Raw genomic sequence first — 15,541 nt, 5'->3', positions numbered from 1 at the left:
CCGACTAGAATGAAGCCACCTTCAGGACTGGAAAGATTATTTGACTTCAACTAATCCTCCAGCAGAAAATATTGATACTCGTAGTCACTTGAGATAAACTGAGAAATATTCTCTGGTTCCAACTGAGAGGATTTATTTTGTGTGTTTTGAGCTGTTAGTGGGAACAAAACAATAATTTTGAAGATGTGACCTTCAGCTGTGGGACTTTATGTTGGCAATTTTCATTATTTGAAATTTGAGATCTTTATTCAGTAAAACAATGTGTGCTGTTCCTCATAGATAATTGCAGCAGAAAACAGTGTACAGAGCAGTGACCCACATATCATTTCTGCTCCAGAACCTCCGAACAGGCAGATCCAGCTGTGTGAGCATGTACAAACTGTAACTGACACTTTCATCTTTCAAGATTTATTGAAAACAGTTATAAATCAATCATTCATATACTAATACAGGGACATATACGTATAAAAACAAACAAAAGGAGGAAGTAGGCTTTTTCACAGGAGACATTTTGTCACATAATAGCTGCTTCAGTTTCAGGGTCCTGACATTGTTCCTGCTGACTCACTGAGGCACTGAATAGAACATTGTTAGTGTTATTAGTAACACCTGCGCTGACAAAACATCCGCTGTGAAAAGGCCTCCAGGGCATGAATAATAATACATTTAAGTTCAGTCAAACATCTTTTTAGACATGGTTTCAGGCAAATTGTACTTCTCTTTCCATTTATGTGATAAAATGAGTTACCAGTTACTTCAAAGATTCAGGTTATTACTACAAAATATTAGCAACAAGTAAAATAAAAATATTACAGATTAAACTAAAGAGCAGTATATAAGGTCATTTAAAATTAGCCACATCTTTACCAGCTGCAGATATTACATTAATCTGTTTATGACTATAATCCAATAATGTACATATCACAACACAAATGGACCTTTTTGCATGCTGTGTACTACTGGTGATGACTAATTGTACTTTTACTTGTAACAGAGTATTTCTACTCTATGTTACTGCTTCTATGACTATTTCTTCCACCAGCTGCTTTTTTGGTTCATAGTGGAGAAAACGCAGCCAGTTTAAAACATTGTTTATCATCCACACTTTGACTGGTCACATTAGTCCATGGAGCTTTTATGGCCTGAGCTCTAATACACCTTTTTCACAGCATCCATTTTGACATGAACTGTAGGTAAACACAGGTGTTGTTGTTTAAGGCTCAGTTCCATTCAGGTCAGGCTGAGTCAGGGTGCTGCTGTGCTGCAGGTCAACTCAAGCCCTGCTACAATAAATGGAACGGAACCTTAATTAGTTAGTAATTATTGGAAACACCTGTGTTGACCCTACTACTTAATGTCAAAGGCCTGTTAGCCAGGTGAACGCCAAACAAACACCTGTGTGTTTACTAATTAGTGATGTGTCGGTCACGAACGATCCGGTTCTAAGAGCCGGCTCTTTGAAATGAACGACAGGAGCCGATTTCGGGAGCCGTATTTTTTTTTTTTTTCACTTCAGTGCCTCACTGTCTCCTCTCCCTGGTGCCATGCCTAATTGGGTCTTTATTTTTATACTTTATAATTTATTTTGTGGCATTTTTTCAAGGTTGAGTGTGTTTGTAAAATAAAGCCATAAAGGATAAACATTTGATGTCACGTATGTATTTTACATTAGTAATTCATTTTTTCAGGCAGTTTTGCATTTTTTTTTTGGTAAAAAGTTTTATTTATATAGCACATTTTTACACAGCATGCACTGAAAAAAAATGCTTTACAATGTCAAAAATAAAATAAAATATAATAACATTTAAAAATATAATGTATTAAACTACCAACAATACAACAACGTGAATATTATTATTATTATTATTATTATTATTATTATTATTATCTTATTATTTATATTATATAATTAATAAAACCAATATAAAATGTAGGGAGCCGAAAGACGGCTCCGAAGCAAGAGAACCGGCTCTCCAAAAAGAGCCGAATCGAAATTCCCATTATATTACTATTACTTTGTACATATCAACACTGCCAACTTGCTGTATATACCTCTGTACAATATATTTTATTTTATCGTATTTACTATTGCTTTTTTGATATTTTATTATGTATAGTTTGCTTTATAGTATATTTTTATTCTTATGTTGTCACTTTGTGTAATCTATCTTTCTATTTATTTATTTATTTATTTAATCTAATCTAATCTAATGATACAGCTGTTTTACAGCCCCGGGAGATGGCGCGCTTTCCTCTGCCCGGTAGTGTACAACCCCCCCATCCCGCCAAAGAAGAAGAGGACCATGGCGTGTTGAAGGAGGAAGTGCCGGTGAATAAGCATGAGTCAGGCAGATAAGCCGGTCAGACAGAAACTTTCAGTCCGGAGATTTCCAAACGGGAGCAGCCGTCACTCGTGTCACACTCATGGAGGGGCACGGTGAGAGCAGCGGCCGCCAAGCCGAACAACACGACGTGACGGACGGTGGAAATGTCCCCGAGCTTTGGTGTGGGACAGGTGACCCCGCGGTGACAGGCTCGTCCTCAAACCACGACCAGGGGAAGAAGTTAGTCCTTCATGTGGACCTCAACAACACCATACTGGTGTCAGACGCCATAACGGGTCAGGGCACTGTGGCGGCTCTGGACTACTTCCTCACGACTGTCACCTGGGGGAAGATGAACACACAAGGTAAGGTGTGTGTGTGTGTGTGTGTGTGTGTGTGTGTGTCAGCTGACACGGAAGGAAGTCAGATGTTTATTAAATCTATAAACATCATTGAAGTCTGAGTAACAGATCATCAATAATACAACAGACCCAAAGGACTGAGGTAATATATTCTCCTGTGCTCATTATGATACTATGGAAATGAACATTGACTTAATGATCTGTGCAGGACAGAGTCTCGTTTGTCATATTGTCCATTATTGATCTGTTAGTTAGAGCATACCTTTTTAAAAGTCATAAATGTACTACTGCATTCTTATTCTACAGTCTGTGCACTGATTTTAAATAAATCATAAGTCTTTTGTTTTGTTTCTGTAACGCTTATGTTCTCCCCTAGTAACACACTTGTGTTTCCCTCCTTTGGTTTCTATTTTTCGCTGCTGTAATAAGTGAATTTCCCCGTTGTGGGATCAATAAAGTATTATCTTATCCTATCTTCATTCCCCTCACCTTTTATGCAGGAAAGTGGGAATGGCTGAGTGACTCACCCTCCCTGCTCCCGCCATGCGACGATGCGGTCAGTTACTACTCCCAGTTTGGACGGACTCCTGGTTTCACCACCGCCGCGGGGCGACGTTTCCGCGGAGTTCTGGACGAACACCTGGAGCTGCTCCGCTGGCCCGAGGGCGTCAAGGCAAGCAGATGATTGAAGTGCAACAAACACGTTTTCACGATCCGTTAACCTGCTGGTCATTTTCTCACTTGCTCCATTAGTTGTTCGGTGCATAAAGCGGTGAAAAATGTTGATTCCCAAAGCCCAGTGTCTTGTTTTATCCACAATCCAAAGATATTTACTGTCTTCGAGGACGAAAGAATTTGGAGAAGCTGAGGAAAAACCCTGCAGTTACAAATATGCTGTGAGAGTCTGTGTTTGTTTGTTGTAGGTTCTATTTCAGATCACACACTGACATACTCTAGATCTCGCTGTGCTGCTTCTGTACGAGCTCGTCTTTTCATCCTCCGTTCAACACTTTGAAGCAGCTGATGATGTCACTGTTTTCTGTGAGCGCAGACCAGACAAACCAGTCATCTGCTGCCAGCTTAACCTTCAAAATAAGAGTTACACAAGTGAAGCGAACAGTCAACATTACGCAGCCGAGTTCCAGTTCTTTATTTTTCCTTTTTATTATTAAAATACAAAATAACATCATGTGGAAAATGGAATATTCTGTAGCTGTTGCAGTTGGACCTGTTCAGTCATGCAGCTCAAACCTCACAGTGTATCAAGTGTTTAGGACGTGTGTGTGTGAATCAGTTCCACTGCCAAAGTGGCTCCCTGGACAGATGGTAAAGTGGCGCCTCAAATATAAATAAGATTTGCTGGGGGAAAAAAAAATGTGTTGAGACCTACACTGCATCCTTCATCCCTGATGCAATTCCGTGTCACTGACTGCTCCCTGACTGTGTTCCCTGCAGGGGGACAGAGAGCTGGCTGTTAAAGGAGAGGATGGACGACTGTACCACTGGATCCTGCCCTCCTTCTTCCAGCTGCTCAGAGACCTGGTGCAGGAGGGAAGGGAGTTTGCCATCATTTTTCGTACGTTCGGATCTGACCTACCTCGCGTGCTGAGGGCCGTATCTAAAGCGCTGAATGAAGGGGCTCATCCACTGTTCCCTGATCTGCCTGATCTCAAGGTGAGGTGGAATCACACTGATGCTACAGTCTTTATTCTTTTAGGCTAAATGGTCAGTTCACACAAATTACAACATGGTTACAAAATTGATTTATGGAGGTATGGTAATACCTCATGTGCAAATATCACACTCAATGCACCGTTAAGGCACACTTAGTCAAACAGTCATAACACATTGGGTTACAATGTTCTTCAAAGCTGCACAAAGACAATTAGAAGCACACAAACAAAAAGTTTAAAAGGATAAGAATGTCTTGGGATGAATGCATTTTAGAATAAATCTAATTATAAAATGAGATTTAAAATGATTTGTACAGAGTTTGGTGACTTTACCTTTATGAACCTGGGGTCACACTCACAAATCTCCTCAAATAAGCTCCTAACTGGTCGAGTTAGAAGAACCTCAACAAAGGAGTGTGTCAGTCCTAACGTCAGGATGTTTTTTGGTTTATGAGTAATTGACATAAAAAGTAAGTGTGTCTGAGAGCAGTGTGAGGCAGGCCAGAGGATAACGGTCACTGTTTGACCATGGACTTTGTTTTGCTCTTTTAAAAACCTTCAGAAGTTTTTACTCGTGAATCTAGAAAGACTCCCCTGCTCTGTATTTTGCAGAGACTGAGATCAAACAAGATTCTTTGCTAACAGATTTAATTTCATTCGTAGCTGTGCTGCAACAGTGTCTGTAGATTGTGATTAGTGTCTTAGAACTGCAGTAAAGACCATAACCAGACTGCGCTGTTGTTTTATTACACAGAACCATCTGGGAAGTTGTGATTGAATACTTTACACAATACAAAAGAATAGCATGAGGTCATACCATGAAGCCTGGTGACATGATTTTGTGATGTTACAGGTCCAGCTGCCTCGCAGGGTTAATAAGAACAGTAATCTGCCACAAACCATTCAGTTATTTTAGTTTTTTGGATGTGCTGTAGTGTTCTTCACTGTGTGTGCTGATGTTTTTTGGATGGGTGGGTGACCACGACGATGTCCTGTCCAAGAGCTCAGCCTTCCGTTCCCTTCAACATGGACACTCCCACCGAAACATGCAAATAATCACAGACATGTGCATCTCCTGGACTCCACGGGGTTTTGTACCAGTTCACTGTCTTTGGAGTGGAACACATTGATTTTAAAGGGTAAAGTGGACAAGTGGAATGGACAGATGATGGGGAGCGAGGCGGAAGAGATGTCAGACAGTGAAGCTGTCGGGCACAGTGAGATGTCTGAGGAGAGCGCAGTGGAAATCTTCTTCAAACAGTCTCCTGTCAGATGTTATTCATCCCCGGCCTTCTGACAGACAGGGAGGGGGAGGGGGGTTAATCAATCAGGAGACACAATGTGACTGGAGCTGCTTGTTTTCCCGCCTCATTAAGTTCTTGGTGAGTGGGGGAACTGATAGTCTAATTAAAGCAGTACACTAAAGCCTGGAGTTATTGGTCAATTATGTGTCCATGTACTGCAGTCACATAGCAGGAAAAGCACTCCACCACCTAAAGAAGACTTTTCATTTATTTTTGACTTCTTAGATTTTAATGCAAATGCACAACATGATGGTTAAAGCATTCTAAGCCACATGACAGCAACTATTCAGTGACATCACTGTAAAATAGTCAGCATGCGATCCCAGAGGAAAAAGACTTGGATGTGAATCAATGAATGTGAGCGGCTGGAAGCCTCTTACTAGTCTCCACTAAGCTCCGTACATGATGGTACTCAAAAGAGGGGATATTGTTTAAATGGTCAGTTGTAGGTTAGCTGTGTGGAGAAAGTGTTGATCAATGGTGAGGTCAGGAGGGAAGAAAGTGTTCAGGAGCCCTCTGAAGTCTTATACTTTAATGTTTATTGAAGCTTGGCCAAGGAGAAATAGCCCCCTCATGTAAGCGTCTGAGTCAGTCTCACTTTCTGCCCAACTCGTGCTGGTGGTCAGACTTTAAATCCCTACAGACACCACAACTATACACCCCAAAATAGTCAAAGAGTGTTTTTACACATGTTAGCACATTCTAGTCTGGAGCCACTGTTGGCTCTTTATGTTAATGGAACATCAATGTCTAGGAGGCCAACATTCAGTTTCTTCAACGTTGAGACTGGCTGGCACCTGGCAATCCAAACACTGTCTTCTCTGATAAATTTAGTGCTGTCACCGTCACTGACCTCAAGGCTCGTGCGTGACCCTGTGTAACCAAAGGATAGAAAATTCCAGAAGAATTATGTTGGTCCGTTCAGCAAAGCTATTTCCCCTGTGAGGCTGTGCTCAAGTCCAGCGCTGCTGTGAGCTAAAACCTTAATGACAGTGTTAACATGTCAACTTTTTCTGGCGTGCTAAAAATTATTGAGTTTAAAATGATTTCATTGATGAACAGCTGCTGGGTAGTTTTATGGTTGTTATCTGTAAAGTATCCGCACTGTTATGAGTTAATATTATGTCGCTGGCTGCACACTTTGTTTTAATATGTGGGGAAAGTAAAATGCTGATATGGCAGCTCAGTCTGCCGGAGGCCATGTGTTAATAACAGAATCATTTCACAGAAAATACTCCTGCTGTTCTGCTCACACACTTCAGAAGTCTTTGTTCCCCTCTCTGACTCCTCTTGTTGCTCTCGGTTCAGTTAAGTGTGAATATGACCCCGGGCCACATCCACTGCAACAAGAAGGGAGTCGTCCTGAGCCGAGGCAAAGAGCGCGTGTCCACTCGCGATGGAGAAAGAGGCCTGTACCAGTACCTGAGCTCCGTCCAGGGCCTGGGAGGCTTTCAGGACCACTTTGACTGGTACATATAACAGTCCTCAAGCCACCATCATTGTGTCTTTGTGACCTCCATCCCTTCATCCATCCATGTTTCTTGTTTCCAGGTGGGTGTGTAACTCCTACTCGATTCGTGGAGGGAAGCCGTTGTGGGTCGACCCCTTTGACCACAATGTTCAGCACATCTTCATAGACGACAACGTACGCCTGAATGACGAGGACACCATAATTCATCCTAAGGTACGTCACATATACACACCAACCACTGATAGTGGCTGATATATCGGAGAAATAACGAGCTATATTTTAATTTTCCTCATTTTCTTTTCACTGTAGAGGTGATTCAACTTTTTAGTTAGAGGATCTGAGAGCTCTGAAGAGATAAACATGTAAACACACTGTAGTGCAGTGCAGTGTCTCTCACTCTGTGCCACACTGTCAGCAGGAGACTTTAACAGCACAGATGACGTCTGATAGCCTCAAACAGCATCAAGTCGTTCTCTGTGAGGAGTGAGCATTGTACACACGGAGCTTTCTGATCTCTCTTTGCTGTTTTTAATTTTGCATGGAGCTTGTTTGTTTTTGGAGAACATTAACGGGCAGGTGAATCATTTTTTTTCTGGTGTCCTGTGAACTTCATTTGAACTGACATTAAACAGCCGACCATATGGCTTCTGTCATCCCTGTGCAGGCCAAACACGTTCAGATCAAACCTTGTATATCAACTCTAATGCACTGTTTTTTTAAAGATGTGTTGGTGAGGCTGTTGCTGGTTCAGAAAGCTAACAGAACTTTCCCTCCTGTGTGTGTCTGTGTCTCAGGTGTTCTTGGACCGGGGTAGCGATAACACTCGTATGGCCTGCACCTCTGAGCTCTATGACCTCACACTTGTCCAGACTGATCTCCTACGGGCCATATCAGACCTAAACTACTTCACTCAGCGTGCCCACATCTGCATGGAAAACTATGACAGGAATCTTCAGCAGGGGGCAGGCTAGAACACAGTTAAACCTCTGTCTGTCTGTCTGTCTGTGTGACAACCTACAGCTCAGGGTGATATTAACCAGACATAACAGTCCCAGCACACACAGAGGAAGCAGACACAGCAGACTGTAGGTAGACACATGATGACTTCTTAAAGCACTGCAAATGGATGATCACAGTTATTACCTGAAGAAAAAATATTTTTAAAAAGTTTCTGACAAATACTTTATCTAGTCGAGGCCAGCACTAAAAGAATGTCATCTTATACAAACAGCACTTCACAGATAGATTCTGCTGTCCCAGGGTGAACCGCCGCAAAAAGAGTTTTGGACCTAATGAAGCAGTAAAGTGGCCCGGCCAGACTGTTTGATTGCAGCAGAGGCTCTGTGACTAATCACACCCTGGGATAATTGCCCTAACTCTCTGAAATCTGTGTCAGACAGAATAATTGGGGTCAGATATGGTGAAAAACTCTCCCAAGTGTTTCGTTTTGTTGTGTAGAGAGCATAATCCACCGAGGCTTGGCTCTTTTAATTACCATGCTCAGGGTGAGACACTTTGATGTAGCTTGACTTCCATTGTTTGTCATCGTCTGCATTGTTTACATCCAGTGGAAGGTAATACTTGAATGTTTCCAAATGACTGAGAAGGAATCGGAAGGAAATGGGGTATGACTGTGTTACTTCAGGCTGATGCCTCAGAGCGCACTGTAAACACATTATGAAGGCAGAGCAATCAGACTTCAAATACTTTTACAATAGACAGCATTCCATAAGGAACCAACATGAATTCATAACAAAACAAAACGTCCTAATATGATCAGGTAAGGCTAATCCAGATCTGTTTGATTATACAAAGTAATATCTAAACGATGCACTGAGACGAATCATTAGTTTGAACATGGCTTTGGGGTGCGTTTGCACTGAAATGTTTACTGCAGTTTTTATTACTTGAGAACACCCTCGTGTGAAACATTCAATAAGTTTTATTTGTGTGGAAGTTCTGCAAATTTTTGCTTTGCGGGTTTTAGGGTATATTTATTGAGCTTTAAGCTTTCAGGAAGGGTTGTTAATGGTTCTGTTTTCCTCGGGTCAGATTTAGACACAGCTGAATGCACATGGTATCAATAATCTAAACACAGGTTTCTGGGAACAGTGGAGTAGTAATAATAATAATAATAATAATAATAATAATAATAATAATAATGTTTTTCATATATATTGAGCACAGATTTACTTAAACAGAGAACATGCAAGTGAGTACATTAAAAATGTAAAGACAGGCAATGGTGAGGGTGGTGCTGCAGTTTCCGTGTACAAAAATGCTACACTCCATATACAAGCATAGACTGATGAGAGCATCAACACACTGTATATGTTTATCAGTGAGTTTGAATAGAATGATCATTATCATATAACACTGTCAAACTAACTCTCATCACCAGTCAGCAGTGGTCGTTTCCTTTACAGCAGCAATGATAACAAGCTTTTTGAAGAAGTAAATAAACAGTTTGTGTTTATTGAATGCTCTATTACTATAAATATCGATTTTATACTGCAGTAAATTCTTCATTTATGCAAGGCAAGTGATGAACATGATTTATTCAGGTCACCAAACCTGAAATGTTTCAATGATTTTTGTTTGATTATCTAAAAATACAGTAAGCTTCAGTCATACTGTATTTCTGTGAAGATTAAAGAGATGCTTGCAGACACATAATGCACTGATTCAAACTATGAAACATTCAAACTATTAAGCGAGTTAATACGAGGTGGCTGTATTCTCAGTTAGTTTGTGTTTTGTACTTTGAATAGAAGAAGAGTATTTTGTGGTGAACTTTGCACTTTGCATTGAGTTTTGCACACTGAAACCTCTGTGAAAACTTTGCTCAAGCATTTATGAAATATTGTAACATTATGCATTGAAGTCACATCCACATCACAAGATCATCATCAGTTCTGCTGGTGACATCAAAACTTGAACATTTTCATATATTTGTGTTTCTGATATTAATATTGACATATGTTAAATAAATCTTTATGTTTTTGGTTAAACCGTTTGGTGTTTTGTATAATTACAACTTCCTGCTAACACACAACATAATTACAGATGTACGGTGGGTAACGTTAAATTGATTTGGCCCTCACTGCTCTGACACCGTGGAAAAGAGTATGATCGATGAGGGGAGGCCGTTAAGGAGCCAACTCATGGCTGTATTCCAGATTTTTCCATTTCGGTTCCTTTATAAATCATCGATAGGTTACTGATCAATACCTGTGTGTGTCCAAGTCAGGTCCACTGGGGATTAATTAAAGAAAGTACAAAGTGTTAAGGTCAAAGGGTGCAAAGTACATGAATTTGTCTACTTTTGTACATTATAATGACTTACATTCTTTTCTTCCTGCCGTTTCAAAGCAAATATTTTTATCTTCTACACACACACACATTTATCAGCTCCTGTGCAGCTACCTCGAGGTACTTCTGGTGTAAAAAAAAAAAAAAAGCAGAAGACCGAATGATGGGGAAGTGAAATAAAATGTTTCCTTTCTCTCTGTAGTCTGGCATGGGATTAAAAAGCTGAGCTTGGCAGGAATGTTTGAATGGGTAAATGTACTCATCCTCTCCTGATACATTTGTGTTATTGACTGCTTCATTATGGCAAAGGTCAGACACATTAATGTGTGACGAGTCATGTCTGCAGTTTGTCCCAGGCTGATGGTGATTGATGGTAATGACACAGCTGCCAACTGACTGAACATTTGATGATTTACTCCCAAAGCAGATGGCGCAGTGTCAGTCATGGTGGCTGGAAGGGAAGTAGAATAAAGAGTAACTTTTTTGTGGAAGTGTAACATATAATGTGTCCTGTAGTGTCTGCTGCTCCAGTTTGCTGTATTAGTTTTATATTTTATTGTATTTGTATTTTGTTGTTAGCTTATTTTCATTCATTATGTGTAGTACTGTTACACTGTTTAGTGCTCTTACACTGAGCTGACCTTCTCGCCCAGCAAATTTCATTGTATTGTTGACTTACAAACATCAAACAAAGCTGAAACATTCTGACAAAAACATTTCTGCTCTTCTAATTAGCAGCAGCTCTAATTGGATCTCTGCCTCTTCTGAAGCATTGCTTTCCCCAGCCTAATATAGTTATGGCTGCATTTGTATAATGCAGTTTCATTAACCCAGCGCTGGCTCATTCTCTCTGAATCTCAACTAGGAAAATGTATTAAGTTTGTTTAACAAAATCATCCACAGTATTCTAACATACTCCAGAACATATACCCATAGAGTCTAGTTTTTGGGTTTTTTTTTTAACATACACATAAAAGGGGGCCTATCTGTTATATGTCGCAGATAACACATGAATAACCTGTTGTGGTAGCTCTGTGTCTCTGCTGCCTGCTCTATTAAAGTTGACTCAAGTTAAATAAACCAAGTCCTGTCGACCAGAGCGCCTTTCCCACTGCAGTCAATCAGAATCAGAGAAGAAATGCTTTTCATGACTTCAGTTACTTTATAAAGGAGCTTCTTGTTTTTTTTTCAATAAGAGCAGCTGTCATACACAGCACGAGCATGTTCAATATAAAAGTAGTTTTAATTGGATTTGGCCAAAGAATATTCAACAAAATAGTTAAAGGTGCAAAGGTGACAGATTCAGCACCTGCCAATAACCAGACAATACATCCAAAATGCGACAAGTGTACTGTCTTTATTCCATATGCATAATTAATACTTATTATTAATTAAAAATACGTTAAAAGTGGCATGCAAAGCAGAAAACACGCTCCTTTGAAAAAGAAGATTCCAGCCCATTTGTATCCTCATACCATCTACGATTGAAGAGCCCCTCTGGGCCCCAACAGGTACTGCTCAAATAAAATAATAAATAAATATTTTAAAATAAAAATAAAAGGCTTGAGGGCTTAACTTAATTTAACACAGTTTTGACGGGGCTGAGCACCCCCATGAACAAAAAACATAGAAATAACTATATACATATTTAAAAGTTAATATATATATCATATATTGCATAAATATAGATATATATACATCGTATCATCTATAGACACTTGTGGACTGGAACCTGCTGCTTCAGCCACAATAAAAGAGCAGTGTGTAGCATTTATAATAATAATAATAATGCGGTGCACTTAATGAACTACAACTCCCTCATCCTCTCTTCTAGTGTTAGGGACTAACTGCAGTGGTCACAAAAGGCGCTTTCGGCCTACTGTAGTAACACTCAGCGTAAGTCTTTGTTAAGATATAATTACCTATTTCAAACTTTAACACATTAATAAGACGATAATAAGTTTTGCTGTTTCGCACCATTTAACTCATACCTGACCCTGTTTAATTATTTTATTTTTAATTTGTTTTATTTATATTTATATATTTTTAGATTATTTATAACTACTTATTTTATTTATTTCTGGTTTATTGTTCTCCTGGTTTGTGTCTAATTGTTTTATTTATAATTATTTTGGTCTAATTAAAAACATTTTTAACAATAAAAACGATGCTGCGTGCTGGAATTAATCGCAATATAAATTGGTGGCACTGTGCTGTGTGTTATAGCATCAGATAAACTGACTGTGGTACATGTTTTTTTTTTTTTGTGTGTGTAGTTTCAGACTTCCCTCGATCCACTTGAGGGCAGCAGAGCAGCTTCCGGACCCCCCTCACCTTTCCAGGCAGCTGTCTTCTCTTCAGGTGAGTCTGGGGTTACCTGATACTGCTGGAAAAGCCTGAAAGCAGCGGCCTCACTGCGCCTCGGCACGACACATGAACAGCACTGGGTGAATGTAAATGTTCAGGATAAAGGTGGAGATGGTGGAGGGACAGCTGGCACCGTGAACGCGCGGTGTTTCTGGATTGCGTAAATGCGCACTGGTGAGTGAGGGGAGGAGACGGGAGGAGAGGGACGGGAAAAAGGAGGCAGGAGGAGGGGTGGGGGGAGTGTAGAGCTGGTGGAAGGAGGAGGACAGTAACTGTTGGTGTCGCTGGATGTCTGTCACTGAACAGGTACACGACAGGAGCCGCGTTCACGCCTCTGTTCCGCCGCTGTAACACGTCGTGTTCAGACATTTACGCGGAGCTGCTCCGGTGAGCTCCGGCGCAAAGTGGACCCCTCGCTTTACACAAAGGTAAGCACCGCTGTCACCAAACTTTCCGTCTCTCTGCTCTCATTTCCCGCGAACGAAACGCGCACAGGCGCCCCTGCGGACTTTCTTGGAACTGGTCACGAAAGGTTGATGCGGCGTCGCGCTTCACCTTCGCGCACATGTGCTCTGCTGGCTGGTCGAGATGCTGCTGTTCTTGTTGTAGGGCGCTGCGGAGCTTACTGACGGACATCAGATCGGTACGAACAGGTGTGGATACCCAAGTTTAATGATGCAGTTATGGCGATAAAATGGTGGATGAGGATCAAACACAGTTATATTAATAATCCCATCTCAGGTCAGTCCTGCTAGACTTCATCTGCTTGGATTTGATGTCTTGTTCAGTGATCAGATGTTGTGCAGTCCACGTGATGACTCTGTGTTGTGTTTTTGGAGTTGGAGCAAACCAATTTAATGATTTTTTTGGTGCAGATTGATGGAGAGGAGGTTTTTTTTTCTGTCAGATCCATCCAGATGTTTAGTGAGATGCGTCTTTTCTAGACAAGCCGGTGCCATCTGCTGCCCTGCCCAGCAAACATGTGGCTGCAGCTGTCAGCCACCGGCACATAGAAACTGTTTTTTATTTTTTATTTCTACAGCAACCTCAACTTTCTGCTCTCTTTATCTGAGTTGTGTGTGTGCCTTCATGCAGAGAGATCCCTCCTCCTCCTCCTTCTCTTCCTCCTCCTGGGAATGTTGGGATTGCTGCTCTCACACACCCTGCTCCTCTCTCTCTCTCTCTCTCCACCCCTTCACTCATGCTCACTTTCTCCTAAGAGCAGCATCCTACAGTTTAAAGTCTGCCAAAGAGGTGGTTAGTTCTTCCTCCTTCTCTCTGTGCCGGGGGTATACTTCTCCCAACTGACCTGCGATGATAGCTCCTAACTCGGTGTGAGTTCATTTGCATAATGAGGATTACAGCTGACACGCAGCGTCTGGGCTTGTCTAGCTAGATCCAGCAGAGAAGCGAGGTGCTGTGGCAGTTCTCCTTGTGCCAGCGAGATGCCAACCTGCATCAGGAGTCACCGGGAAGTCTGCGGTGTGCTCTGACAAAAGCGGCCACTGCCTCTTTGCCATCGTCAGTGCAGAGGGAGCAAGGGGACGCTGACAAATGGACTGTCACGAATCTGGAATTATTCATGTATGAAACAAGCTGTTGATGTTGGAGCTGGCAAAGCGGCTTGTTAGATAGAAAGGGATAAATGAAAATTTAGATCGATTCATTCTGTAGATTTAATTAGCAGCAGTTTGGAGAACGGATAGGTTCTTCTTCTTAGTGTTTGTCGATTTCTAAAAAATCTTGCGCTTGACTTTTGCTGCATAAATAACAGAGTCCAGCTAAATCTACTCTGAAGTTCAGATCACGGGTCAGAGCCCAAAAGATGAACCAGTCCTGAAGCAGCCAGTCTCCACATGACGAAAACAGACACTTATTTTAGTCAAAGTTGTTTCCCAAGGCAAATATACCCACACTGCACATCTGTTCCACCTGTTTTCTCTACTTCTTATTTAATCGTCGCAGCATTTCTCTGTTACACCAACATTATTGTTTCGTGATGACAGATTGAAAGCAGCGTGGCTCTTACCCTTAAATGAACTGTTAATTGTTGCTCGTGATGTGCTGGATAAAAGCAACACCTTCTCAGCTGTGTGTTGGCACAGATTTGGATCAGATAAATGCATGTTAGGAACACTCCCGTCCAGGCGTGCCGACAAACCTTTAGCAGTACACAGGCGTAATCAAAGTTAACCGTTCCCGTGATTTTCAGCGATTGTTCTCGTCAGGCTTCATTGTTTGTGTTGGAAAATGAGATAATCATTTACTTTAGTGTGAAATGATCCGTTAATGTCTCTACCTCAGCATGTTTCTCTGGTACTGTGTCACTGAGAATCAGTTGTAATCTGCCTTTATAATGAACTATTAGGGATTGGTAGCGTTGATTTGAATAGATTCATCATCATTATCATCATCTTATCATCTCATTTCTTTTACCTGCCCCCACTCTGTACCTTCATATATTTATCTTTGGACATGCTGCTTGTCTTAATGTTAAATAACACAGCTTGGTTTAGCTTGAAGTCATATTGTTATTATTTTGACAGATATTGCAGTCCTGCTTTCATTTTCTCTCAAACAAAGATAAAGCATGATGCTTCCTGGGGTCTCTATCAAACAAGCATGTTTTCTTCCATGTGGAGGATATGATTTATCGGCTGGAGCACATGTAGAATCTAGAATTTTATCCAACGGTGTAGTGCAGTGTATCCACATGTGAACAGAGCAT

At 41.0% G+C, this 15,541-nt stretch overlaps 2 protein-coding genes across 4 annotated transcripts in view; both read left to right on the top strand.

Annotated features, from left to right (window-relative positions):
* The first annotated feature begins 2,243 nt into the window (after window positions 1-2,243).
* Window positions 2,244-10,147, top strand: si:dkey-32e6.3 (uncharacterized). The gene is made up of 6 exons (XM_010746208.3): window positions 2,244-2,689; window positions 3,187-3,359; window positions 4,142-4,360; window positions 6,972-7,132; window positions 7,215-7,347; window positions 7,929-10,147. The coding sequence occupies exons 1-6, from the start codon at window positions 2,425-2,427 to the stop codon at window positions 8,103-8,105; spliced, it is 1,128 nt and encodes a 375-aa protein (XP_010744510.3). The 5' UTR covers window positions 2,244-2,424; the 3' UTR covers window positions 8,106-10,147.
* Window positions 10,148-12,733: 2,586 nt separating this feature from the next.
* Window positions 12,734-15,541, top strand: part of klhdc8b (kelch domain containing 8B) — a 199,774-nt gene continuing 196,966 nt past the window's right edge. Inside the window, exons 1-2 of one of the 3 annotated variants that reach the window (XM_027288885.1) lie at window positions 12,737-12,807; window positions 13,120-13,241. The gene's annotated coding sequence lies outside the window, so the exon portion shown is untranslated. Of the gene's footprint in view, window positions 13,242-15,541 lie in introns of all 3 variants that reach the window. The other 2 variants (XM_027288886.1, XM_027288884.1) reach the window with 2 other exon arrangements.

The sequence above is a fragment of the Larimichthys crocea genome, chromosome XV, assembly GCF_000972845.2.
Source record: "Larimichthys crocea isolate SSNF chromosome XV, L_crocea_2.0, whole genome shotgun sequence".
Taxonomy (NCBI): Eukaryota; Metazoa; Chordata; class Actinopteri; family Sciaenidae; genus Larimichthys; species Larimichthys crocea.
Note: the sequence above shows the minus strand (reverse complement) of the source record. Positions and strands in the feature narration are given on the sequence as shown.

Coding starts and splice junctions, on each gene's coding strand:
- si:dkey-32e6.3 (XM_010746208.3), top strand. CDS start 2,425: ATGGAGGGGCACGGTGAGAGCAGCGGCCGCCAAGCCGAACAACACGAC. Junction 3,360..4,141: donor GCTGGCCCGAGGGCGTCAAG/GCAAGCAGATGA, acceptor TGTTCCCTGCAG/GGGGACAGAGAGCTGGCTGT. Junction 7,133..7,214: donor TTTCAGGACCACTTTGACTG/GTACATATAACA, acceptor TCTTGTTTCCAG/GTGGGTGTGTAACTCCTACT.